Below are 26,114 nucleotides of genomic sequence, written 5' to 3' on the forward strand. Positions count from 1 at the left end.
AGTGTAAATCTGCAATGGTCCTGGCTTTTGTGCTGTTGGAAATATTTGTGATTTCATAAATCTCTCCATTAAAAGGGCGCTGCATGTTCCCCGTGCTGTCAGAAACATCAAGGCAAAGCACTCCCAAATTAGAGGAGAGTTTATCCTTATCCCTCTTCCTCAAATAATGTTGATAAACTTGTGCACAAACTGAATCAGCAGTTTCAGAGAARGGATTATGTCAGATTAATTTTAATCTAATCCATTTCTATCTCCTGAGAAGCTTTTTACTACTTGCTTTAAATAATTTAAACGGTGACTGTGGCAGAGCATAAAAAATAAATGATGGGAGATGCACTTTAAATGGACATTACAATTCTCAATCACTTCTTATTTAAATGAGGGTTTCATATGCCTGATTTTAAGTTTAATGAACCCCATTTTTGCTGAACTGTAATAATCTCCATCACATGGAACAAGACACAGACAGATTACAGGAACCCCACGTGTGACYCACCTACTCCCTGTGATGCTGCTGTGGAAAGAGACACCCAGAGTGAATTTTGGGCTGAATTTTGAGGGAATTTTTCTGGCAGAAATGCTGCCAGGAGCTGGGACTTGCCTTGGAGACAAACTGTAGGAACAGGAAGCTTTGGGGAGTTGTTTTCTGGATCTCAGCCTGAGTTAAGTCRCTCAGAGGCTTTTTGAGCTCAACTGTTCATGCTCTGGAAAATCTTTGAAGATGTTGGCATTTTGGATGTGGGAATTTTCCTGCTGTTTGGGGCCAGGGGAATGGCAGTCACCGTTAAGAGGAAAAATTGGTAATAGATTTGAATATTTCTGATGCTGCACCCTTTGCTCTCCTCAAGCTCTTCTCCATCTCCCCCACGTCTCCAGCACATCCCATCCCAGGAAATCCTGATGGAATTTCAGTGTCCCTATTCCAGGAGTGACACCTGGAGCAGCCCCAGCTCAGGGAACACACCCAGGGGGTTTGAACCCCTTTCTGGTGCTCCAAATGTTCCAACACCACCCCAAAAAAAAAGGCTTGAACCCCTTCCTGATACTCCAGGTGTGCCAACACCACCTTAACACCACAGCTCAGGGGGGTTTCAACTGCTCCTGGTGCTCCAGGTATATCAAAACCACCCCAGCACCACAGCCCAAGGGGGGTTTGAACTCTTTCTGGTGCTCCAAATGTGCCAACACCACCCCAGCATCACAGCCCAGGGAGGATTGAACCCCTCCTGGTGCTCCAAATGCTCCAACACCACAGCCCAGGGGGTTTGAACCCCTTCCTGATGCTCCAGGTGTGCCAACACCACCTCAACACCACAGCTCAGGGGGGTTTCAACTGCTCCTGGTGCTCCAGGTATATCAAAACCACCCCAGCACCACAGCCCAAGGGGGGTTTGAACTCTTTCTGGTGCTCCAAATGTGCCAACACTACCCCAGCACCACAGCCACAGATGCCAAACGCATCACTGACCTCTCCCTAACACAAAATTATTTCCCTGCTCCTTTTTCCTTTGCCTTTCCCAGCCCCAAGGCAGAGTTCACCTGCTCACATTGTCCCTCCAGCCATGGAGTGATCCGTGCCAGGCTGCTCAGTGACCCTGCAGCCTCGTGACAAACGTTGAACCCATTTCCACCCAGCTTAGCAGATTTTTTGCTCGGTTTCCTGGAGAAATGGAACTTTTACAGCCACGGTGCCCACCCATGTGTGCGAGGCTCCTCTCTAAATTAGCTTCTCACTAATTGGAACCAAACCTGACCAAGCAGCAAAGGCTTCCAGAGACATTAAGGCAGGAGAGAAAGGGGAGAAATCATCAATCCCATAATAAGGAGTAACAGGGGTGGCTCAGCCCTTTGACCTGCCTGGAAAGGGGGAACTGCCCCGTCCTGGCAATTCAGGGTCTGCAAAATCCACATTTCTCAAAAGCTCTGGGAAAGAAGAGCTTTCAGCCCCACTGAGAGAAACAGGAAAATAAAGGCTGAATATTGAGGTTGCAGTGGTGGAGTGAGGACATAAAATRCTCCAGGATTCCTGCTATGCCCCATTCCTTCCGTGGCATAAAAATGTCTGACAATTTCCTTTTTCCTCCTGCACTGCTCTGACTTTTGCCAGGTTTTCTCCCCTTCCTCCTTGCAACATGAGGGAATACAACCCCCAATTTGTGGGACAGATTATTTATGAGACAAACCCTCACAGCATCCACTGCCCTGAAAGMCAAAACACCTTCACTGATCCTGGCCCATGAAGTGTCCATAATCCCTTAAAAAAAATAAATAAAAGGAGTGAAAAAGTGAGCAGACAAGTGAGCAGACACTAATCATTTCTGAGCCCAGGAGTGGTTTGAGCAGTGCTGCAATCAGTAAAATGCTTTCTGCAAACATGCCTGGTGTCCACACTCCACTGGCGTGAAAGGCCGGGATTGAGATGGAATCAGAATCACCATCTCCTCCGTCAAATGCTAAAATTTAGTTAGTTCTACTTGATTAGGCTGTGCAACAGAACTAAAAGATCTCCTGGATAGCAGAAGCAAAAAAAAAAAAGGCAGGAGAGAATGAGAAAACCTGAATGCATCCAATCTGTGAAAAGATGTGGGAATAATTCTCTGTCAACATCTCAGCTCGCAGACACGGATGGGATCCATCCACAGCTCAGCTTCCATCAGCACTGATGGCACCAGATAAGGGAGAATTATGGGAACAGCTGAGCTTTAATGATCTCCTCCTCTCTCTTCCAGGGGAAGATGGAATTTTCCAAGCACATTGAGAACGTGGGCACTGCAAAGATGGAAAACTTGTTTTCCTTGAAATCCTGCCTTTGCTCACTCAAGGAGACACAGCCCCCCGATACCCGGGAAGGTCAGAAAGAGCAGAGGGATGAGAGGTTTGGGGGACTGGGTTCAGGGATGGAAATCATGGTGGGGAGGTTCAGTTCTAGGGTCAGGAGGAGCTCTGAGGTCTCAGCAAACAGCAGAAGAAGACACATCCTGCAGGAACATCAGTGTGTGCCCATCTGCCCCTCGGGCACTCTGTTACCTAAAGAAAGCGCTCAGCTGATTTATTTCTTGCCCAGATTATCGAAATAGATCATGAATGAGAATAAATGTGCTGCAGCCATGGAGAGGGGCAGAATGAGCAAAGGACAGAGAGGTCTCAGAGCAGGACACACCCCGGGGAACGCGATGAGAACGCGGGATTTGAATAATCGAGTAATTGAGAGATCATTTTCACCRGCCCTCTGTGTACACCCGGCATTTCTCACAAAGCTCCATCTCCACAGGGTTTTCCCACGAGGGCTGGAAGGCAAATGTCATGAGAACGTGGTTATAGATCTTTCTGAGGATGAGCCACGAGGAGCTCRCAGGAGCGGGGGTGAGAGAAATCCTAAAGACAAGTTCATTTATCTTCCCAAGGAAGGGAGAGGAAGGATTTACAGACCTGTTTGTTCTGCATGAAAATGGGTGTGCTACCAGCCTGTCAAGTAGAAAATACTTCCCAGGACTGTATTTTTTTTCTCAGCTCTGGACTCACAACGAAATGCCAGGGATGTTAGGAGGAATTTGAAAACCAGCGTTGTTAAAATATTAACTAACCCTGCCCTGACTATCCAATAAATCCAATAAAAGTGRCAGCTAAATTACTTGGCTCCCACAAACTTAAATGAAAAGAACTATTTGGCACAAAAGAATATTTTATCTTAAATATCAGAGWTAAAGCTAAAAGGACAGTGACCTCCAAATACTTCCCAGGCACATTCCCTTCAAAACACAACTGAGAGTCAGAGCCCTGAGAAACACCAATGAGTGTTTGCTTTGGATTTTGGAGCTTTTGGTTTGTTTGCTTCAATTAAGTTTATCTCAGCAAGAAATGAATCTTGCCAAATTTGATTAACAACACCGAAAAAAGCAAACAAGGAAAGGTAACTTGTTTCCTGCTGCAAAGCTCCTCAGAAGGAAAACACATCCACCAAGAGCTTAATTTGAGCACTATTGTACACTTTGAAATGCTTTATGGTTTCAAAATGGCTTAGAAATACAACACAATGAAAGACACGTGAAAAAACAAAGCCTCTTTGGGTTACAATTTTCCAGTTTTGGGATTTTTCCCCTCTCCTCTTGTGACATCCCATTTGGAGGACTCCCAGAGGGCAATGCCCAAGGCCAGGCTGGACATTGGGGCTGGGAGCACCCTGGGACAGTGGGAGGTGCCCCTGCCATGGCTGGGGTGGCACTGGGTGGGCTTTGGGGTCCCTTTCCACCCAAATCAACCTGTGACTCAATGGTTGCTCTCACAGGGCTTTGAAAATGTACAGCAGGAGAGCTTTTGTTYCCTGGTATCCAAATTCCAGAGCTCATACCAAGACAGGCTCAGGTACCTCATTAAATCTCAACAAAAAAGTCATGGAAACTCTTTTTAGTGACTCATTTTTGTGACTCCATCACTGGGGACTGCCCAGTCCACGCTGTGGCCGTGACAAGGCCTCAAAATCAAATTTGAGCAACAAACCAACTTTTAGGATTTTTGACTGTGTCTCTCATCCACTTCATCACCTACAGCAGCTCCTTGTGCTGTTCACAGGCCTCAATGCCAAGTTCCCAGACCAATGGTCACTCTTAAAATTATTTCTTTTGTGGAATTTCAGGGCAGAACGGTGGACACAAACCATCCTCAGGTTTTTGATTAAAGAAGCTGTAGAAATAACGAGGGAACACCCTTCACACACAGGGTAATTATCTCAGGAAAATCCTAACAAGCCAGGCTGTCAGGAGCAAGAAAAAAAAAGGAAAAGAAAAGAACTGGAAATTCTGACAGACAAAGGGGTCATCAGTACGGCAGGAGCGGCCTCGGGGCTTTGGGAATCCGCTGCCGCAGGAGCGGAAAACGCGGCAGAAGCAAATGTTTGATTTGCATTTATTCCKCTCTCCAGCCCAGCCCCTTCCCGAGCTGCAGATGAACATTTATTTTCCCAAATTCCAGCACTCAGCACRCGCTCCATCCGAGGAGGCCATCACATCGTTACTCTGCTTAACAAAACGCACCAGCACGGGGCGGTGACCTGACAAACAGCGCTCCCCACCATGCCAAGCACACATTCCCTTTCCATCCACATCCATGTGCTCAATTTCCAGCTCATTTCCAACCCAAAACTGGGCCAAGGCACGGCCCTGCCCGAATTATTCAGAGTTTGCTGTACCCAGCCCCTTGGTTGGTGCTGCAAATGCGGGATGTTCATCATCCGCGCTCATTTTCAGGATGAATTTCCTGTAACGTCTGAACAGTAGGAAACTCTTTATTGGGCATCATTAAGGGGAAAAAAAGAAAAAGAAAGGCTCGATAACTAATGGATGTAGGGCAACATAACTTTGCTTTCAGCTGACAGCTCCTCAAAAATGGAGATTTCCATGTGGCGAAGTGTCAGAATGAACTGCAGCTGAAAGGTTAACGGGCCGGATGCTGACCAGCAGCTCTTTATTAAAGTCACAATTTTTAAGCCCAAGATAACCAGTGACACAATGGATGACAGGAAATAATTCCCTTCTAATTTACTATTTTTCTTTTCCCAAATCTCAGCACCTAGCCAGGGAGGTTTTTTTTCAGGCTTCTGCTGTTCCAGTGAATACCCTCATCAGCCAAGCAAAAGGAAATCTCAGATTGAATAGTTCTGCTTTTTCGAATTATTTTTTTCTGATTTTGTTTTCAATGCACATGTGAAGCTAAAGTAAAAAAAAAATAAAATATATATATATATCTAAAAGTGTCATCTTTTCCAACAGTTAGCCCTATATTTCAGYACTGGTCATTGATGCCATCAAGCACTTTTAACAGAAGACACACCCAGGCCACTAAACAGAAAGGTTGCACAGAAAAGCACAAAACAGAAAGGTTGGTCACATCTCCTGTGTGTGAACACGTTGGTTTCCATCAGTTCATCTCTGAAGTTYACACTCAGATGTAATAAAATGCTCTTTCTCTGAATTTACCCCCAAATGGAGCTCCCCCAGTGACCAGGACCCCACAGCACGAACCCCTCAGCCAGGCTGGCACTGCCATAGGTGAGCACTTCCCACTGCCTGAAAACCCTGGGAACTCTCCTCCCCGAGAGGGAAATGCTCACAAATCACTGCCAGAGGGTGAAATGAAGAGAAGAAAAGCTCTTTACCTCCGGAATGAGGCGGGGGCCCGCAGAGCAGCACCATGCCCTGGCCCTGCCGCACAAACACCGTGCTCCTCGTCCTGGTCTTGAAGTTCTCCAGGTCTGCCAAGAGAGGAAGAGCTCAGTTAAAGGTGATGAAAGCACAGAAGCTCCTCAGGATTTGGTGCCTGATGGAGACAAAAAGCAAACATCAGCTTGAGGGTGGACAGCAGGAGGATGGGGCACCTGGGGCAGCAGGAGGATGAGGAGCACGGGCAGAAGGGTGGGAATGCCTCCCTTGGGAGGAATGGGAGAAGGGATTGACCCCCAGCTTTAGTGAACCCAGCACCTGTAACGCTGGGGGAGCTTTGCTGTGTGGATTTAGGAGAAATTATGGACACAAATAACCAAATAACCCAACCCAGCCTGTTCCCTGCAGGAGCCTCAGTGCTGGTACCCCCAGCCCAGGAGTGGTGACCCTTCCTGCCCCACAAGGCAGTTTGTAACACCAGCTGATTGCTGAGCCACAGAACGCTTTAATTAAAATAAATTCCTCCTTCCACTTCGCTTTTTCCTCTCCTCAGGGCCCATGCACTGCAAAAATACAACTCCAGAATCTTGCAATGCAGTGAGGAGGTGACTCTGAGCTGAGCAGTGGCACCAGGATTGTCACCAGCACTGCTTTGTGGGAGCACCAAGACACGGAATCACTTTGGCAGCCTCTGATCTTTAACAGTCTCCTGCATTTCAATTTTCTTTTTTTTTTTCCCCCTCTTGTTTCCAGCGTAGCTGAGCCTTGGTTTGGCAATTACAAACCTGTTGTCAGTGCAGTTGGGAAGCAGAGAAAACACAGAGGTGATAAATATTTATCAGCAGGAACTGGTAGGAACATCATTATAAGGTTACAAGGATGGAAAACTGAGCCTTGATTTTTATCTTGTCTTAAAAACGCTTTCTGCACAGATACTTAAAAATAACTAAATAAAGAAAATCCCAAATTGCTTCACTGGATTTTCTCTTCACTGCTTCATTTCCCTTTTTAGGAAAGAAACCTTTATGGGCCTTTCTTTTTTTTTTTTTCTGGCTTAGGACAAAATGAAAACAGAGAAAAAAGAATCACCAATTAGAGAGATATCATTTTTCATTCCTAAATGTACAAGTTTTTTTTTTTAATTGATTATTAATTTATTTTTTCTATTAAGTTAAAACAATGAAATAAATTTATTATTTATTAATAAACAAATTTTTGTTTTCATTATTGTGTTTTGTATTTATTATTAACCACTCTAACATTCCTCTGGCCACCTGCCAGCACACAGATTTTGATATATTCTGACTGCACACAAGACTGGATCCCATCCTCTCTGAGGACAGCTGCAGGAGGAGCCATAGCCCAAAGCCAAAATAATGCCTGCAGGAACAAACACGCTGTTTTCTACATCAACACTGACGAGAGAAGGATTGCTACCAGGAAAAGCAGACTCTGCTTGGGTGAACATCCAGGAAATGCTGGAAGAGCTCTCAAAATCAACTGGGGGCWGAGGATAAAGCAGAGAATTCATCACTGCTGCTTGTCCTGCGGAGCGTCGGGCTTTGGCAGCTCTGAAACTCTCTCCCAGTCTGGCTCTGAGTAAATAACCAGATTAAATAAYTGTCAGGAAGGCTAAAGCCTCATCCAAGCCATCAGGCTGATGCTGCCCCTGTTTTCAAAGCCCTTGGATTTATTTCTGCAGCTCCTAAATTGGAGTGAACAATGATATCATGAGGGTTTATCAGTGAGGAGTGTCCTTGCCAGCTCTGACCTGCACAGGGGTGGGTGAGCTCTGGGTGCTGCCCTGAAATTGAAAATCATGGAACCCCACAAAGTTCCACCTCACTTTGTCCTCAAACCCAAACAGCACGGGCAGCAGAGGAGGATTTTCGGTTTTATCTGCCAATTAAAAACCCCTAAACTCAACAAACAAACCCACAAATTAAATTAAAAGGAAAAACTATTAAAACTACTGAAAGAAAAAACAGATGAAGAGGCAGAAAATATTAACACGTGCAATTCTGGAGGTCAGTGAGCTGACAACAATTCTTGGGAGCTCACAACAACAATCCAAAGACCCCAACGAACCCAGGAAAGTCTTGTATAAGCTCCAATAACCCCAGCATTAGAGAAGGATTAATAATTAGTAATTAATAACAATTTCAAGAGGAGAATACAACAGAGGAGTGTATCAGGAATGCACACAGGTTATTGTAACACCTGAGGATGCCTTCAAACYCCTCCTGGACAGCACCAATTCCACCCCAAACTGAACAGCCCCACAGCAGCAGCAATGTGTGCATTATTTAATTTCAGTTGGGTGTGTTTAAAAGCAGCTGCACGACTTTGGGAAAGTCACTTCACTCTGGTGACAAAGTTTGCACATCTCTGAGGACAAATGCTTCACTGTGCCTCTCAGAAGGTGTTTCATGAGCCAATATTTGCACAGAGTTTTGCCATCTCTCCTGAAAGGCCCCAGAGTGCAGGGACACCCAGCCCTGCCTGGGGGCTGCACGGGCTCTGCTGCCACAATTAAATCACTTTTTCCCTACAAATTCTCCATTAAAACTCTGCCCTAAGCTGAGGCAGGCACTGGGCAGCGATGCCAGCCTGACACAGAGCCAGATGCCCCCCAAAATTCCAGCAGACTGTCAGCCCAGCAGCTTCTGGGCACTCCATGGCATGGAAACACCTCCTTCCCAAACCTCAGGTGGGGTTCAAGAAAAGCTTCAGCAGTCTGAAATGATGCAAAGCCCCTCAAGACGGGRTAGTTTGTCTCAGTAAATGGCATTTGGAAACTTTAATCAAAGYCATATGGCTTTGCACAGTAACAATTACCCGAGTTGTCCAGAGTAATGAAAAATTTCCCCAAATTTTGGCCGACAAAAATCAGTCTTTACAGCAARGAATGTTCAATTATAAGCAAAACAAAAGAGCTGCAGCCTTTAATCCTTTCTCAGGACCTGCTTGGGTTTGTGCTTTATGAAATTTGTTGATTCTTTTCCCAAGTGACTCTGAGGCCAGCACGGAAATCAAAGTTTTAAGGAAACATTTCACAGATGGCATCGAAGGATGGGCAAACAAATCAGCTCCTGCTGGTGGGGCCAGTGTGAGATCTCAAATTTCTGTATTTACATCCCTTTACCATTTCACAGCTCCACTGACTGTCCCAGGGGTGGCATTTCCACCCCAGCAGAGCAGCCACAAACCCCCCCTTGGTTCCCATTAAAATAAATCCCATTATTCTGCAACACAGAAATCACAGAATTCCTGAACTCAGTATGCCCTGGGAGCCCCACTGGAGCTCCAAGGCTTCCCTCAGGATCCTGCCAGTCTCAGGGCACTGGGGACATGACAGAGATCCCTATTTTTTGTGAAAGCTGAGCTCTGTTTTGCTGGCCTCCATTTGCCCGAGGAGCCTTCCCATGGTTTGCTTTTATTTTCTCCACCCGTGCCTATTTTTAGAACACAAAATGCTCCGTAATTACGCTGGGCCTGCAATTAGGAGAGACCCCTCTGTGTGAGAGCTATTAAAAACCACCCAAAAATATTACAGAAAATTAGCTGAGGAGTAACTGATGCAAATTGGTGGTGGCAGGTGTCTGCATGTCCTTTAGAAAGCCAATTTCTGTGACTGCATCGTGGAGGAGGCAGCTCTGTGTGCAGTGCCTTGAGTGACACACTGTCAAAAACTCACTGTTAGGGAGCCCTTTGTCATTACATTTCAAGGTTTGTTTTTTTGGTTTTTTTTCCTAATGATTAGAAAAGCAGTGTCACTGCTATTTTCACCTACTGTTCTTGTTTAACCGCTATGAAACCGTTTCTGCTCCTGTTTCATTCCAGCAAAACCATCCACACACATCAATCACTGCTTTATACATCACTGGGTTTTAATTGCCACAGAAAAAACGGGACTAATAGGCTTAGAAAAATACAAAATGCTCGTGGATTTTGTGCTGCTGTTCTGCTGGAAGTTTGTCTCTGGGGAGTTCTGTAAAGGAAATTTGGTAACGCATCAGTGCCATGGCTCAGCTGAGCTGGTGTTAACAGCAAGGAGCCCCCAAAACACAGGATTTGCATCCCTATGGATCATTTTTCCTGCACAGGGAGACACCCARTGAACCTGGACAGAGGGAACACAGAGGGAAGGGCACAGGAAAGGAAAAGGRTGGGTGATATCCCCATTTCTGTGCATCAAATGGGAATTTTTGGGAATTAGCACTGGGAACTCCATCCTCAGCACCAATCCAGCTGCACTAAAATGAAATCTTTGGTTGGGGCACTCCGACTTCACTCGGATGAGCAACAAATCCTTGGATTGGCATTTAAGGAGTTCTTTCAGCCAGTTTATATTTCATGGGGGTTGGGGATGGGATTTCACCTCTGAGGTTTGGTTGTGCTTTGGACACAGGAACATTCAACAGTTAAATATGATCTGATCATTTAGGAACAGACCAATTAGAAAGCTAACACACATTTACTGACAATTTGGGCTGTTCTGGAGTGGACAAAACACCACCTTTGCTAATATTAAATGAATTTTAAAGCACCTATACAATAGGAAATAATGATGTGTCATTAAGGTGAGGTGTAATTACCTTGTTTATWTGGAAAATGCCCAATCTCCTGGGGTACCCAGATACAGCCAAGCCACCCAAAGACAATTTTCAAGCAAGACTTAAAGAGATTTACAGACCATAATGGGCTTTGCTTTCTCAAACCCCTGCCATAWTTTTAAAATAATCCCAGCAATCTAAAATTTAGAGTGATGTTTAAGGTCACAGCCAGTCCTTGAATTGAAGTCAATGAGATTATTCCTTTTATTAAAGAGCTCATGGCACATTCCCAAGGGAATCTGATTACCCTGCCAATGACAACTCCCAACAAAAATACTGACAGAGGGACTGGCCAAATCCTCCTGGCTCAGATTGACCGAAAAACCTTCTCCCAGTTTGGTCCCATCACGTTTGCAGAGCTCTCACCGTCCTGTCCTGCACAAAGCACAACCAGGAGGGCATTTCTATGGCTGATTATGGGATATTCCCACTCCATGGCCTGCACACTGGGCCATAAAACCAGCCTTGGGGAGGGGATCCCAATTAATCTCAGCCTTTTTTGGATGGGAGARGACATTGGTTGGAAGAACTCCCAGGAAGGAAGGTTGAAAGATGCCCCACAACCCTCAATAGGATTTTCTTATTGGTATTTATGGCCCCACCATCTCCAAACTCTGTCTCCTACAAATGGCCTGGATGCACAGAGCTTTGGAAACTTCAGTGGGAAATGAAAGATTTTGGGAAATGGTGTCATGTTGAGGAACCCAATTGCTGAAGATGGAAGAAAAACTCCAAAAATGAAATGATTTAAAGCAGATTTGTGGGTCYTTGGTCTGAGCTGTGGTGATTTCAGAGAGGCCTCAGCACAGAGCAGAGGGAAGGACCCCAGACCCTCCAAATTGTCCCCATAAACCTGCCCCTGGCTTTGAAAAACAGATTTTGTGTCAACCCCTTCACCAACAAATAGAAATAAAGTTTCTCAAGCTGTGTCCTTGCCAGGGCTGCACAGAGAGCTGYGTGGGCTGGAATAAAACCCCTTTGATACAGAGCTTAATAGAATTCCAGTTTAAGAGCTGGTGTTCTAATGAATAATTTTGAGAGTCACTGATTTGAGAAATAGTTTACAAGTCTGGGGATGAAAGCTTTCTAATTTGACCTTTAGAGCAGAAATTTCACTGGGATTTCTACTTCGCCGAGGAGGAAAGGAGGGAAAAAGAAGTTTTAGAGGTAAAGGTCTCACCATTCCCTCACCCCACCTCCCTGTGGGTATTTCCCCCTGGATTTCATTACAGTGGGCATTACCAAGGGCATTTTCACTCCTCACATCTATTATTTCTGTATGAACTTGGACTGGGACATTCCTGTCTGGGTTCTTATATTGAGATTGTTTGAAATTTTTTAATGTTTTTAAATCTTTCTGCCCACCACCTGTTGTAGACAGGCTGATTTCTGTACCCACATCGCTAAAATTCCACCTCACTGGGGTTTGATCCTTCCTTCCAAAAAGGCAGTCCCAGTGCTGTTTTCCCTGCCTTCACCCCATCCATCTTATGGGGAAACAGAAGCTCCAAGAAATTCCTGCAAGGCACCCATTTTTCTATTCCAAAATCAAACCACTCTTCTCTATATTAGAAAAAAAAAAGAAAAAGAAAAAAAAAAAAATCCTCCCTGTCTTCATGTTCCACTTCATAAAAGCTGCCTGTTTGCCTTCCATCTAYAGGAAATATTTCAAACATTTATTTTGAAGCAGCTCCTCTGCTTGAGACAAAATGCTGAGGACTCTGAAAATTTTATTACTTTAATCTAGAAAATCTGGGCAGACGTTTCCCCTTGGGTTGACTGCAATGGGGTTATTTCGCTCTCACAAGCTTTTTTATCTCTTCCAAAAAAAAAAAAAAAAAAAAAAAAAAAAAAAAGAAGCTCTGTTTGCACAGAGAGCAGAAGCTGCAGGGCACAGGGGATACTGGACCCTTTTCTCCCCTGGGTTTGTCTGGGCATTGATGCTGTTGGTGCCTCCCGTGTTCCCCAGGGCTCTGCTGCACCTTCCTGCTCTGTGCAAGGAATGCAAATTCACCCAAAATAATGTCAGAGAACCTCTGAATGGTGGAAATCATTAAAGCTCAGTCAGACCCATAGGTAGGGACATTTTCCACCATCCCAGGGTGCTCCTRGCCTTGGACACTWSCAGGGATTCAGGGGCAACMACATTTCCTTGSATAACACRACYCAATCTCACTCAGCAGGAAGTTTCAAYGGGAAATTTCCCTTTACTTGATAAAAACCCAAACCAAAACCACCCTTCAAAGGGTTCCTGGTGGCTCAGCCTCCCCATGGAATTGGATCTCTTGGGGTGTGAACATTCCTCCCTCCTACTCCTCTCCTGATGAACAATGAGATTCTGGTCATGTCTGCGGGACAACAAACACCTTAAAGCTCCTCCATCCTCTGCATGCCAACAGTGATTCCTGGCTTTGCTTCCCAGGGAGAAAAAAGGAAGAAAAAAACAAAACCATGCTAAAGCAGCCCCTGGGATAAAACTGCTCTACACTGGCCTTGCATCCCATCCACAGGAACGGGAACTTTCTCACAGTGTTCTCTTTGTGCCTGACTGGGGGTSCTGGAACTGCTGTTCCCACACATTCAGAGAAAATCCTGCATTGATACCAAACCACTGAGGATCACCCAAAGGACAATAATCATTTCTTCAACCAGGTAAACATRATTTGATTCACAGAGAAAAGGGAGRTGTTRYGAARCCTCCCAATWACAGCAATTAACACAGATCTCCTSATTCCTGGTCCTGTTCTCCATCCACCAGACACACAAACCAGTAAAAATGATTAGAATACACCACAAAAACATAACCCTACGGCTCTCCAGCTGCTCACACTCTAAAATCAGTTTTTGCAAGATGTTTTAGTGTTTGTTTTATAAACCCCACTTACAGCTGCATTTAGTTTTCARAAACACAGCCCCTAGATATAAAAAYACAAATATCTGCATTTTGAATCTATTTTATTTTACATATTAAAGGCAGAATGAATAAATATGGAAAGAGATGGGGAAAAAAGCAYGAAGCCTGTGCCTTGCTTTTCCTGAAATTTCTGAAGCAGAAGAGGAACTGTGGGGTTGTGAGTGACCTGGGATCCTCAGAACCTCCCTGAGCAAAAAAAAACAAAATGCACCTCTCAAATCACACTGCAGGCTTAGGAGATTCCCAGCTCCAGGAAAGCCTGCACTGATTATTTCCAAGCACCACGCCACTGTTTTCAGCAATAATGTATTCAGCTTATTTATAGCCCTGGGGGGGAAACAAAGCAGGTAAAAATCCTCCCTTCCTGCTCTGAGTTAAGGATCCTTCTATGCCAGATGAAAGTAAAGTAGGTTATAGATCTCTCCTCTGCTGCAAACTCCCTGTTGGTCCTATTCAAAAAAAAAAAAAAAAAAGGAAGAAATAAAAAAGGGAAAAAAAGGAGCTTATGAGAGGTTTAGCCTAGTTTTTCACTCATTGGAGAGGGTGGAGAAGGAGCAGAGGTTGGGATCTCTCACACTGCCCTGTGAATACCTCAGCCAGGATTTCAAGGATTTCAGGAAAGAAAAAGCACTGGGATGTGGGAATATATGGAAAAATGCCAATAAATGTGGTTTTTTTCCACATTAACATCACACCGAGCCTGGTCCTGGCTTGGGGGAGATTGGGCAGGTGGAGATTGGGATTTTGGATAAAACCAGCAGGGCTGTGATTGATAAAAATGATTGAAAAAAATGGCATTTTTTCTTGAAAAGGCGCTGGGGGAGGAATCAGGGATTTGACATTTGGCAGGAACCACACAATACAAATGTGTGAATCTTTGCAGAATTGGGGACACSCCAACCAGGCTGTGCCCTGATCCCACAGCCTGAACAGCTCTGGGTGTGTCCAGGGCACAGAGGAAAACAGGGATGGCACATCCCAGTGGGAAAGCTTGAGGAAACTTGGGGAAACCGGGGAAAAACTTGGGGAAAAACTTGGGGAAAAACTTGGGGAAAAACTTGGGGAAAAACCTGGGGAAAAACCTGGGGAAAAACCTGGGGAAAAACCTGGGGAAAAACCTGGGGAAACTGGGGGAAACCTAGGAAAAACTGGGAAAAAACTGGGGAAACCTGGGGGAAACTTGGAGAAATCTGGGGAAACGGGGCCTCTGCCATCAAACCCCATCCCAAAGCACCACCTCTGCTGATTGCTGGAGCAGTTCCAGGGATGGTGKCTCCATCACTGCCCTGAGCAGTTTTTCCTGGTGCTAAACCTCTCTCCAGTGCAGAGATTTTTCCTGATCTCCTCCCTGGCACAACTTGAGGTCATTTCCTCTCGTCCTTTTGCTCATTCCCTCGGAGAAGAGATCAGCCCCAACCATGCCACAGCCTCCTTACAGAATGACCAGCTCCCAGCACTTCTATTACGACCATTTGTAAAATATTCCAGGAGGAATAATTTGGCAAGCACAATAAAAAGTAAGAGTAGCTTGAAAATTAAGAGGAGCTTGCCCTGCCAAAGGAACAGGAGCTGAGCAGCAGAACCAATCCCAAATCTGGAGGGGAGGGCTCATCCCCAAAATGCCACATCCCAGCCATTGTTTCCCTTTAATCCCAGGGTTATTTCCCACCAAAAATCACAGCACAGTGAATGAAACCATCAAGCTAAGCCTCGGCCCCGAAAATAAAAAGCACATCATTTAATCTAGTTCAGCTGTGTTTTYGTAGATCTTTGTGGAAAAGCCATTATTAGATCCATACTCAAGAGTTTAAAGCTTTTTTTATTTTCTGAAAGCCTGTGTTGCTATAAGCACAGGGCTCAGGGTATCATTAATCCATATTCTGTTGCTGTGGCACAGCAGATTCCTCACTCRCTGAAAATATGTTCAATTTCAGAGACAACTAGCATGGCAAAATAAGAAAAAATGGGGGAAGAGGAAGGGGAAAAGAAAGAGAGGAAGGAAAAAGAAAAAAGGGACAAATCTGAAATGAAAATGATATATCAAAAAACAAGTATGAGGGAAAAATATTATAACTTTTATCATAATGAGTTTGTAACCTAAATACATATTTCAGGGATTAAACTGCTGACCCTGTCTGCCCCCACAGGAGGCTGAATGGCTCAATCGCAGTTTAATCTTCCCTGAAAGGCTACAGAAGAATAACACAGCCCTTGAAGAGCAACATTGATGCCCCAAGAGCCACAACTTAACTCTTAAAACGAAAAAAAAACCCAAAAAAAACCTCAAATCCCAGCCATCGGTCTCAGCAGACCCAGCAGTCATTTCCTCAGAAATAAAAATGAGATAAAACAAAATCCACACCACATATTTTCCAGGATGGAAAATAAAGGATTGCTCACATGAAGGGTGAAGCTTCAGATGTTCATTGTTTCTTAGATAGAGAGCCTTTTCATTGTTTCTTAGAGAAAGAGCCTTTGTAATAAACTGAAATCACTCTGTATTTTATAATTTTGAAGCTTTAATTCTCCAAGGAAAGGAAAAAAAAAATCAAGGGTGAGATCCCATCAGACAGATCCTTCCCTAGGTAACCTCTGCTWGAGAAATAAAACATTTGACCATACAAATGAAATGCTGATACATACAATTAAATACTGCTAAATCAAGATAAGCATTCCTTATTAGCATTTCCTCTCTTTCTGACTGTATGAACCATTCAGAGAACACCCCAAATCCATCAGAGAACACCCCAAATCCATCAGAGAACACCCCAAATCCATCAGAGAACACCCCAAATCCACCAGGACAGGCTGGGAAAGCAGCTCCCAGTTATCCCAACACCCCATGGGAGCAGAACCTTTTCACTTACAGGCAAACTGCAGCTTGGCCTCCGTGCTGACGATGGTTCCRAAGGGGTTTGTTGCCACACACTGGTAGGTGCCAGCATCCAGGTTTTGATCRGGATTATTGATCAGCAGGCTGCCCTCCAGCAGGCTGTAGCGATAATCCATGCCCACGTCGATGCTGCTCCCGTTTAACTTCCACCTGCAACATACAATGCTGCTGTTAAACTCTGCTGATGCCCAGGGAGGCTCCCGAGCACTTGAAAACACAGCATGAAGTAAAATAAAGATTTAGAGCTGGGTAGTTATTAAAAGGAAAAAAAAAAAAGCAGGAAAATGTAAAATTCCTGAGCGGTATTGAAATATTCCAGTGTTTAACTGAAAGAGCAAAAAAAAATTAAATATTTTATTAGCCCTTTCCCTGATTTCCATCCTGACCCTCCCTGTCCCTGTCCCAGGGAGCAGAGATCCCTCAGGAGGAKCTGCAGCCTGGCTGGTTTTTGGCTGGGATTTTTTGGGATCATCCTTATGATGCTCCAGGGTGACACAATCAGGAGAAAACTCTTGGTGACAGTTGTACAGAACAGTTAAAAACACGGAACAAACCCGATGGTTGGTCTGGGATTCCCCTTCACTTCACAGCTCAGCTTCACTTTCTTCTCCTCGGAGTCCAGGGGGAAGATCAGGCTGTTGGGCTCCTGCAGGAACACCGGCCCGTGCAGGGTGCTGTCATCTGTGTTAAACAGGAAAATGGGACAGGTCACTCACAGAACCACCGTGTTCCCAGGCTTGAAACAGAAAACAGTGTCTTAGCAGCAAGAGGATGGGTGTCATTCACCTTGGGAAAGGTCTGAGGACAGCAGATTTTATATTATTTATATTTTTATATTTATTTATATTTTTATATTATTTATATTTTTATATTTATTTATATTTTATGTCATTTATATTTTTATATTTATATTTTTATATTTATTTATATTTTATGTCATTTATATTTTTATATTTATATTTTTATATTTATTTATATTTTATATTTATTTATATCATATACTGTTATAACAGCAGATATTTCTTTTTTTTCTACAAACCATTGAACCTGACATGGAGTCCTGAAAATGTCCTGCACAAAACAGAGCCCAGAATGAAACCTTCCCCAAAATTCAAACACAGTTGTCATAGCAAAGCTCTGTTCAGACCAGAATCCTTAGCCTTTAAAAATGGAATTATTTTCCTTGCAAGTGCAAACCCCACATTGTTAAATACAGGAATAAAATGAGCAGAGGGTCCCCAGTTTGCCCAGCCCCAGTGAAACTGGTTCTGCCATCCCTGCCTGAAACCTTTCTGCACTCATGGGGTGTAACTGAGCCCCTCAAAGGGGGGTCCTGGCTCTGGAAATTCTTTCACAGCCCCTGCCCTCTCCGTGCTCTGATCCCTCAGGAATCCTCTGGCACCAATCCCAAACCTCCCTGGGAATGAAAGTCCCAAGAACTTTGTGTGACCAGCACTGACAAGGACATCCCACACTCGTGCCCTTCAGAGGATTCAAAACTCACACTAAACATAGATAGAAGAGGGAAAATATTTTGGCAAAAGAGCCTGAAATGACCTTCAGTGAGCTCAGGAGSCATTTCACAGCGATCCCACAGCCTGGGGTTGGGGGTCACTCACAGGAGCCTCACTTGGGCTGACTTGGGCTCTTCATTTTAAAAATGCTCATGGATTTTTTGAGCTGTTAACTCCTCTCCCATCTCCTCTCCTGTCTCCCCAACCTTTCTGTGCTTTCACCTTTTCAATTTCTGAGGGTGAGAGCTGCTCACAGCCTCTCCCTGCCCTCCTCTCTGCAGCAAGCACAGGATTTCAGGGATTCACTGATGCTGCTCCAAACACCCACAGAAAACCAAACACAAATTCACTGCTCTCCATCCTGTTGGTATCAGACAGTTTCATCTCCACACTGGCTGCTCAGAACACAAAAGAAACCAACTTTTCCTGCCTGGGAAGATCAGCTCTCCTGATTTCACTGAGCTCTTCCTCCCATCAGTGTCAGCATCTGGCTGCTCCTCCAAGTTTAGCACACAGTGSAAGTGCTCACAGTCAGAAAGTCTTTCAGCTGAACGGAAAGAACCTTGATTTAATGTTTTTAGATCATTTTCCAATCTTTTCCTGCCCTGTCTTTACAGCAGACTCTGTTCTTCCTCTGTGCAGGGACATGAGCATGGAATTCACTTCAGTCAGGCTGCTGAAAGTGCACCTGGATGGGCCATAATTTTTTATATAACCCAATAAAGTGGGTTATAAATATATATGTTAATTATTTAATATAAATTAACTATTTTATCTATAGAGAAATTATTAAAATAAATGTAAAATATTTCTATATAGATCTATAATATATGAGATGTAAATGTAATTATATAGAATTATAGACATAAAAATTATATATATATATATGTATATAATTCTAACCCAATCATTGCCAAGCCCCACTATAATTCGGGGGTATAGGAGGTCAAATGAATAAATAAAATATAAAGATAGGGGGTGTATAAAAATTATGAAAAAAATAGGAATGAAAAGGAGATGATGGACATTCCAGATGGAAGGAAGGTGAGAATGGATGGGAAGAGCCTTCAGTGGGAACTCAGCTGGATTTYCCAGGGACAGAACAGTGGAGAGCACTGCAGGGAGAGCCAATTTTRCCCTCTCCACACAAAGAATTTCAGAGAGGYTTTAAAGGARCCTCCTCTGTCTCCTCCCTCGGGCYCCACCACAAAAGAGGATGCACTGAGCACACAGCCCCAGTCCTTGTACTCATCTTTATTTTTAATTATATGCTAATGATACCTGACTGAGACTCATCTATTATTCAAAACACATTTCACATCATCTCAGGCCTTACATTACACCTGTGTGCAGCTCCCTGTCGCTGCTGGGGAGAGATAACAATAGCCATAAAGCATATGGGACAGGATTATGGCATCCAGCATTGTTCCTGGGACCCTGAGCAGCCTCATTCACCCAAAGAGAGGTTATTATGGTCTGGCCCATCAAGATGATAGCCCTGAATACTGTATGAGCGGGCTTGAAAGCAAAAGATTTAAAGTATATTTGAATTTATCCAGTTTTCTCTTTGGGAAATACAAAATTTGTTCTCTTTGGGAAATACACATTTTTTTCTCTTTGGAAAACACAGTTTTTTCTCTTTGGAAAACACAGTTTTTTCTCTTTGGAAAACACAGGTTTTTTTTTTTTTTTCCTTTGGGAAACACACATTTTTTTCACTTTGGCCTGGTGCTTGGGTCCTGTTTGAAAATTGTTTCGATTCCCAGAGATACAGATTGTGATTGTGGCCCAGCCAGACCATCCCAGATAATCCAGTTAGGGAGCTGCTGACTCAGGGATGTGCTGGATTGCCTCTGTCACCTCCCTCCCACCCCTCTCCRTGCTGTCACTTGCTGTTACCTCAATTAGAGAATGTCAATTGATATCACATCACAAAAAAGGTCAAACTCTGCTCCTCCTCCCATCACGGGAAAACACASCTTGAATTTAAAATCATCTGTTTGAGGTGGGACACAGAAACAGATCTGGGGGTGCAAAGGTGTCCAGAGCATCCCTGCAGTGGGAGCCAGGGGTGGAAGAACCATCCCACCAAAGAATTAATTACTGAGCAAATCACAATTTAGAAAGCACAGACTCGAGATAGAGAACCACAGGCAGAAGCAGTCACAACTAGGTGAAAAAACGGAATTTGTCCACTAAATAACTCAATTTACCGAAGCTAAAGTAGAAGTTCATGAAAGATCAAATGAAAGCATTTCCCAATGTTACACCTGCTGCTGGCTCTGGAACTCTCAGCTTCATTATGGAAAAAAAAAAAAAAAAAAAAAAAAAAAAAAAAAGAAAAAAAAAATCCTGCCCTTCCTGCTGGCACCAAGAGAAAAAAATCCTGGTGCAACTTTGGAGTTAACAGAGCCAGGCAGGGCAGGCAGAAGCTCTGAGAGCAGATTCAAACTGTCAGGGGAACAGGAAAAGCCTTGCAACACCGGGCAGATAAAATTATTTTGAGTGCCTTTCTTCCTCCCCTTATTGCTGCCCGTGTAGAACCGAGATAAGCGAGTCCAAACTATTTAATCTGCAGCCTGTGGAGCTGCTTTGCCACAGCCTCAGTGTGTGATTGGAATCACTGCTGCCCAGATCCCACCAGGCTGTGATAAAGGCTGAGCCTGAGCTCACCGAGGAGGAGGATTTGCTTCACAGAGCACTAAAGAGTCACTAATAAATAAAACAAGTTGCCAACAATCTAGATTGCTGCAGACAGGGAGCTGCAAGTGCCCAGCAGAAGCTGCCCCTTTTTGGCCAAGTTGTGTTTCTCAGATGTTTATTGTCAGCACTGCACTTGCTCTACTGAAGCGACTGCTTTGGTGGAAGCCAAGTTTTGCTATTTGGGTAACTCTGAAATATATGAATTTTACAGATTTTTTTTTTTTTTTTGTAAATATTAAAAGCAGTGGCTATATTTCTGTTGCATCACTGTTCAGTGACTTGCACTCCAAGGGTGAAAACACATTTTTGGCTTATCACTGATGGACACCATGAGCTGCTCAATGCACAGAAAGCACCGAGGCCAGGAGCAGGTTCTTTGCTGGGCTCAGAGGTTTCTCCCCTCACCCTTCTCATCAAACTGTGCTCAACAGACCCTCTTTGAGTCATTCCATCAAATAAAAACCTCACAGAAAGCAGTGCATGTCTGTGAATACACACCAGAAAGCGCTCAGTTATTTTTTCCCTTACACTATTCACCAACTCTCACATTTCCTCCTGTCCCAGGACAATAAATAAAAAAAACCTTCCCAGACAAACTGGTGAGACACTCCCAGGGACAGATTTTCTGAGTTACATTTCTTTCTGAGAGCCCAAAATGAGTTAACCCAGAACGAACACGAGCCGCCCTCAGCTTAAGACAACCTGCAAACAAGATCAGTTTCCAAAAAGCAGTTTTTCCCCCTCCTTGTCAGATAAAACAAATGCACTCCTGCTCTGGGTCTGCCCCCTCTGACAGAAGAGTATTTCTTTCAGTAAGAGGCAGGATCTAGGAAATTTCACTCGATTTCACAATCAAAGCAGCTTTTTAACCACAGAAGGAGGTGTGCGTCCATATGGCGTTGGGTGGAATGTGATAGATCATTTAGGAGAACATTCTGCTCGATATATATTTTTTCCCCCTAGCGAATCACAAAACATATTAAAAAAAAAATAAAACAAAGCCAGATTAATTAGAATTCATTCCAAATGAAGAGTATATTTGCTGTGTCCCTCCAGTACCCCAAAGCTGAGTGCCAGCACAGGCAGTTGGGTGTTAAACGCTTGTCATCCTCCCCTGCTTTTGAGGAATTGGAACATGGGGAATGTCAGCCCAGGTTAATTCACAGCAAACAGGTGGAACCATTCCTATTCTCTCTGAACACTGAGCCTGGTGACAGATACTGTTACCTAAATAGAACTGCTTTAATTTCCATTGAAAGTTATGGCCAATTGGAGAGAAAGTTTAATTGAATATTCCACACCGTGGGGAAAGATAATAACTACAGCGAACGGAGAATTCTTGGAGTATATCCAGTACAAATGAGAAAAATCCTTTCCCTGTTTGCTGCYGAGGGAATTGGCTCCTGCTCGCTGTGCCGGGGTGTTTTCAGACACAAGCTGGGATTTCTGAGACAAAACTGTACCTTGGGAAGAGCAATTCTTCAAAAAGTGGGATGGGGAACGGGGAGGACAGCTCAAGGGCAGGGCTGATGGACTCTGCAAGGGGAGCAGCTGCATCCCACCCTGAGAGCAGGACAGGGCTCCAGGGAATGGCTCATTTCTGCTCATTTCTGACTGGGGATTCTGCTAACACCAACTGCAAATGGCACTGGAAATTAAAACAAAGCATTTCTTAACCTCATAGTGCTACTTCAACCGATTCCACAGGCTTCTCCATGAACAACACCTGCTAAAGAGGCTTCCCTTTCAAAGAAAAAATTACAGAAAAAAAAGGTATTTTGAAAGTGCATGAAGTGTTGTTTTTTAGGGAAGGGCCTCATGGCTCTGCATCTTTGGGAACAGATCCTCAACACTAGGGTGGGATTCTTCTGCAGCATCTACAGATCTCCAACAGAGACCATGAGCCTCCTGCTGTCTCCTCACTCATCCTCCTACCCCCTCTCCCATCCTGCTGTCCCCTCTCCTCCTGCTGTCCACTCTTGCTGTCCCCTCACCCATCCTGCTGACCCTCCTGCTGTCCCTTCTCTCCCCTGCTGTCCACTCTCTCCCATCCTGCTGTCCCCTCACCCATTCTGCTATCTCTTCTCCCCTCTTGTCCCCTCTCTCCCATTCTGCTGTCCCTCCCGCTGTCCCCTCTCTCTCCTGCCATCCTTCCCAGTCCCAGCTCACTGCTGGCCCAAGCCCAAGAGCAAGGCCACCCCTGACAGGTGACAGCTGTCACACAAGTGTCTGATGTCCCCAAAGCAGTGTCAGATGTTCCTCAGGGACCACAAGACAGCCCCAGAACTCCAGGGGACAGGAAGGAACGAATGTCTCCTCTGACAAAGGCAGGGGTGGAGAGCTCCAGCCCTGGAGATGGAGATGGCAGAAGCTCAGGTGGCTCTGTTAGGAGTGACCTGGGGACCTGGAGAGATGGCAGAAGCTCAGGTGGCTCTGTTAGGAGTGATCTGGGGACCTGGAGAGATGGCAGAAGCTCTGGTGGCTCTGTTAGGAGTGACCTGGGGACCTGGGGAGATGGCAGAAGCTCTGGTGGCTCTGTTAGGAGTGACCTGGGGACCTGGAGCAGCCCAGGCTGGGTTAACCCCACCATGTGCCCTGGGCTCTGGGGGAGATGGGGTCTGGGGTCTGGCAGGGTGGCAGTGCCACAGCCAGCCTCCCACCGCTCTGGGTGCCCCGTGAAGCCACTTCCAAAGCCTGACCATGCCCCAACCACATCCCAGCTTCTCCATTCCCCAGGATTAATTACAGCAAAGGCCACCAAGGTTCCCATCAAACGCTGCTACCACATCCACACAAACATGGAGATTCCCTGTGCCTCCCCTCCGGGTCCAGACAGCCAAATCCCAGCTCAGCACAATGAGTGACTCGTCCTGCAGCAAATCCCTGATTTCACAGCATGTAATTTGTGGTTTTTTACCCAGTCAGCAGCCATTCTCATCCCAGCTGCTCCCTTCAGCACCCCACAACCGCACACTGCTCCAGTGCCACAGAAAATCACCCATTTCTTCACCAGCCACCTCTTCCTTGAGTCACCCCAGCACCAGGAAAACAAACAGGAGCTCCCAGTGCTCTGTTGGGGACAACATCAGCCCACGGCAGAGCTGTGAGTAAGCTCAAGACAATGGCAAGAATTAGATTAATGCAGCTCTGATGGTGCTGCTGCCAGTGCTGGGTGTTCTTGCACAGTTATTTGTGAATAGAAATGTTCCAAAGGCCTGCACTAATTATCTATTGATTTATTAGTGAAATGTGAGGTGCTGGTATAATTGCTGCCTGCCAAGAGCACACATCATTACTGTGAAACTTTCAGCTGTCCTGAGTATGACAGAGCCCATAAAGCAGAGATATAAAAAAAAGCAGAAGGGGTTGGTTACATGTGCATTTTTAAAGCTTTCCACAATACCTCCCTGGACTTGGATTGATTTTAATCTTTCATGCAATAAGGCAGGTGTGCAAAGGCCAGGCTAACAAATGCCATCCTCCCCACCCCAATGGCAGACAGGCCAAGTTATGAAACACTCACAGTAAAAAAAAACCTCTTTCCTTTAAAATCCCAAAGAAAAGACAAGTCCCTGGGGCAATAACCTGTAATCTCTGCCTCATCTCTTGCTGGAAAAACAAACACAGCTCTGGCAGCGTGTCCAGGCTCTCCATTGATTGAGGAGCCAAACTCTGCAGAAAGCTGAAAGGAGCTCTTGGGCACTGCACTCCAAGGTGAAGCCTCTTTTCTCTTTTCAGGTTTAAGTACACSAGCCACTGTCAGGAGGAAAGCTGATCCCTGCCAATGCTTTACCCAGCTATTTACAGAGAGGTTTAGASCATGGATTCCCTGCTCAAATATTGGTGGATTAGCAGATGGAATTGCCAGGGTGGGAAGAGGAAGGAATTATCAGCCTGGCACACTCAGAGCTGAGCACCTGTAACTTAAATTGCACSGTGGAACTGCTCAGAAAATGCACATGGGGGGTTTTGGGGCACTGGAAACCTGCCTGTTCTGGGAAATGAGCACACAACCTGCAATTAGGGCAAGGAAAAAACAGGGAATCCATCAGGGATTCCAACCAACAGGCACAGGACATATAAACCATGGCAAAGCACAGAATATTTGTTAACTCAGGACACAGTGTACACATTTCTCCTTGGCTTTTGGGTTCTGGCAATTCTGGAACATTTCCAAATCCTGAGAGCACTGCAAAGGGACACAAGTGACAAGGTTCCATCACCTCCACCTGATGGAGGTTTGTTTTCTCCCTATTTTGGAAAAAAAAAAAAAAAGTGAGTAGATTTCAGCTGCAAATATGTTCTATCACTGAGAATTGGCAAGGTTTAAGAATTTGTCTCATTACAAATATTACATTTTGCAATTTTCTAAATTGTTCAGCTCTCACCTTAAGAAGAAAGGAGGATATTTGAATATAAGGAGTGAGTGCCCTCCTGAGCTGTGCAGGGCAGGAAATGCTCTCTCCTCTCAGCTGCTGAAATGTGGAAGTGTTTAATGCTGTGAAAGGATCCTGGGCTGTAATCTGCAGGTGCTTCTGCTCCATAAGTGGATTTAAGGCATTTTCAGGCTGCTCTCAGGACCCTGGGCTGGCAGCTCCTGTAACTTCATTGGAGATTTGGAATCACTCCAGCTCAGGGCACTGCTCAGGAGCTGCCCTTCAGCTTTTTCCTTGTCATTTTTCAAAACGTTTCTGCAACCCTCAGCAGAGCAGGAATAAAAGCCAATCCCAGCTTCCTCTACCAATTCCCCACAAAGAGGGGGATCCTTGGTACCCTCTGGAAGTGGGGACACAGCAGCACCAGCACCCCCAACCCTAAAAATGACAATTTATCCCAATTTTTCTGCTGGATCATCCCTGCAGAACCCACACAAACTCTGACACAGAAACAGCAAACCCCACACAAACTCAGCTTGAAAATTAACACCACTAAATGCGAGACCGAGGGAGGCTTCAATAAAGTTCTCCAAGTTCAATCAGGAAAACATCAAAGGAGCAGCCAGGAGTACAATTTGTACAATCTGCCCACGGATAACATGCACTCCTTTAATTTTTTTTTTTAAATGTTATGAACTTTCAAGTCACACAGCAGGGAAAAGGTATCAGTAATAGCTGTCAAAACCCTGACTTATGACTTCTTACACTGCAATTTAGTGCTCTCCAAAGCTGCTCAGATGGATGGCATTTGTGAGGAGAGCCTTTCTTCCCTCTGGTGTCAAACATTCTGAAGAGCAGCATGATGGGGATGCCCCAAGGACAGAATTCACCTCCAATGGGCCACTTAAAACTCYCCTGCCCAGCACAGCTTTGGGAAGAGAAG

General features: G+C 44.8%; 1 protein-coding gene across 1 annotated transcript in view; it reads right to left on the minus strand.

The window, feature by feature from the left end:
• The window catches only part of LOC130580643 (contactin-4-like), a 231,459-nt gene that overhangs the window by 65,790 nt on the left and 139,555 nt on the right, over positions 1–26,114 (minus strand). Inside the window, exons 4-6 of the mRNA XM_057378263.1 lie at positions 17,133–17,259; positions 16,553–16,728; positions 6,152–6,247 (exon numbers count right to left, since the gene is read on the minus strand). Of these exons, the coding sequence (XP_057234246.1) occupies positions 6,152–6,247; positions 16,553–16,728; positions 17,133–17,259 (399 nt within the window). The remainder of the gene's footprint in view (positions 1–6,151; positions 6,248–16,552; positions 16,729–17,132; positions 17,260–26,114) is intronic.

The sequence above is a fragment of the Malurus melanocephalus genome, unplaced genomic scaffold (genome assembly GCF_030028575.1).
Source record: "Malurus melanocephalus ecotype Western Australia unplaced genomic scaffold, MMel_1.1 scaffold_351, whole genome shotgun sequence".
Lineage (NCBI taxonomy): Eukaryota > Metazoa > Chordata > Aves > Passeriformes > Maluridae > Malurus > Malurus melanocephalus.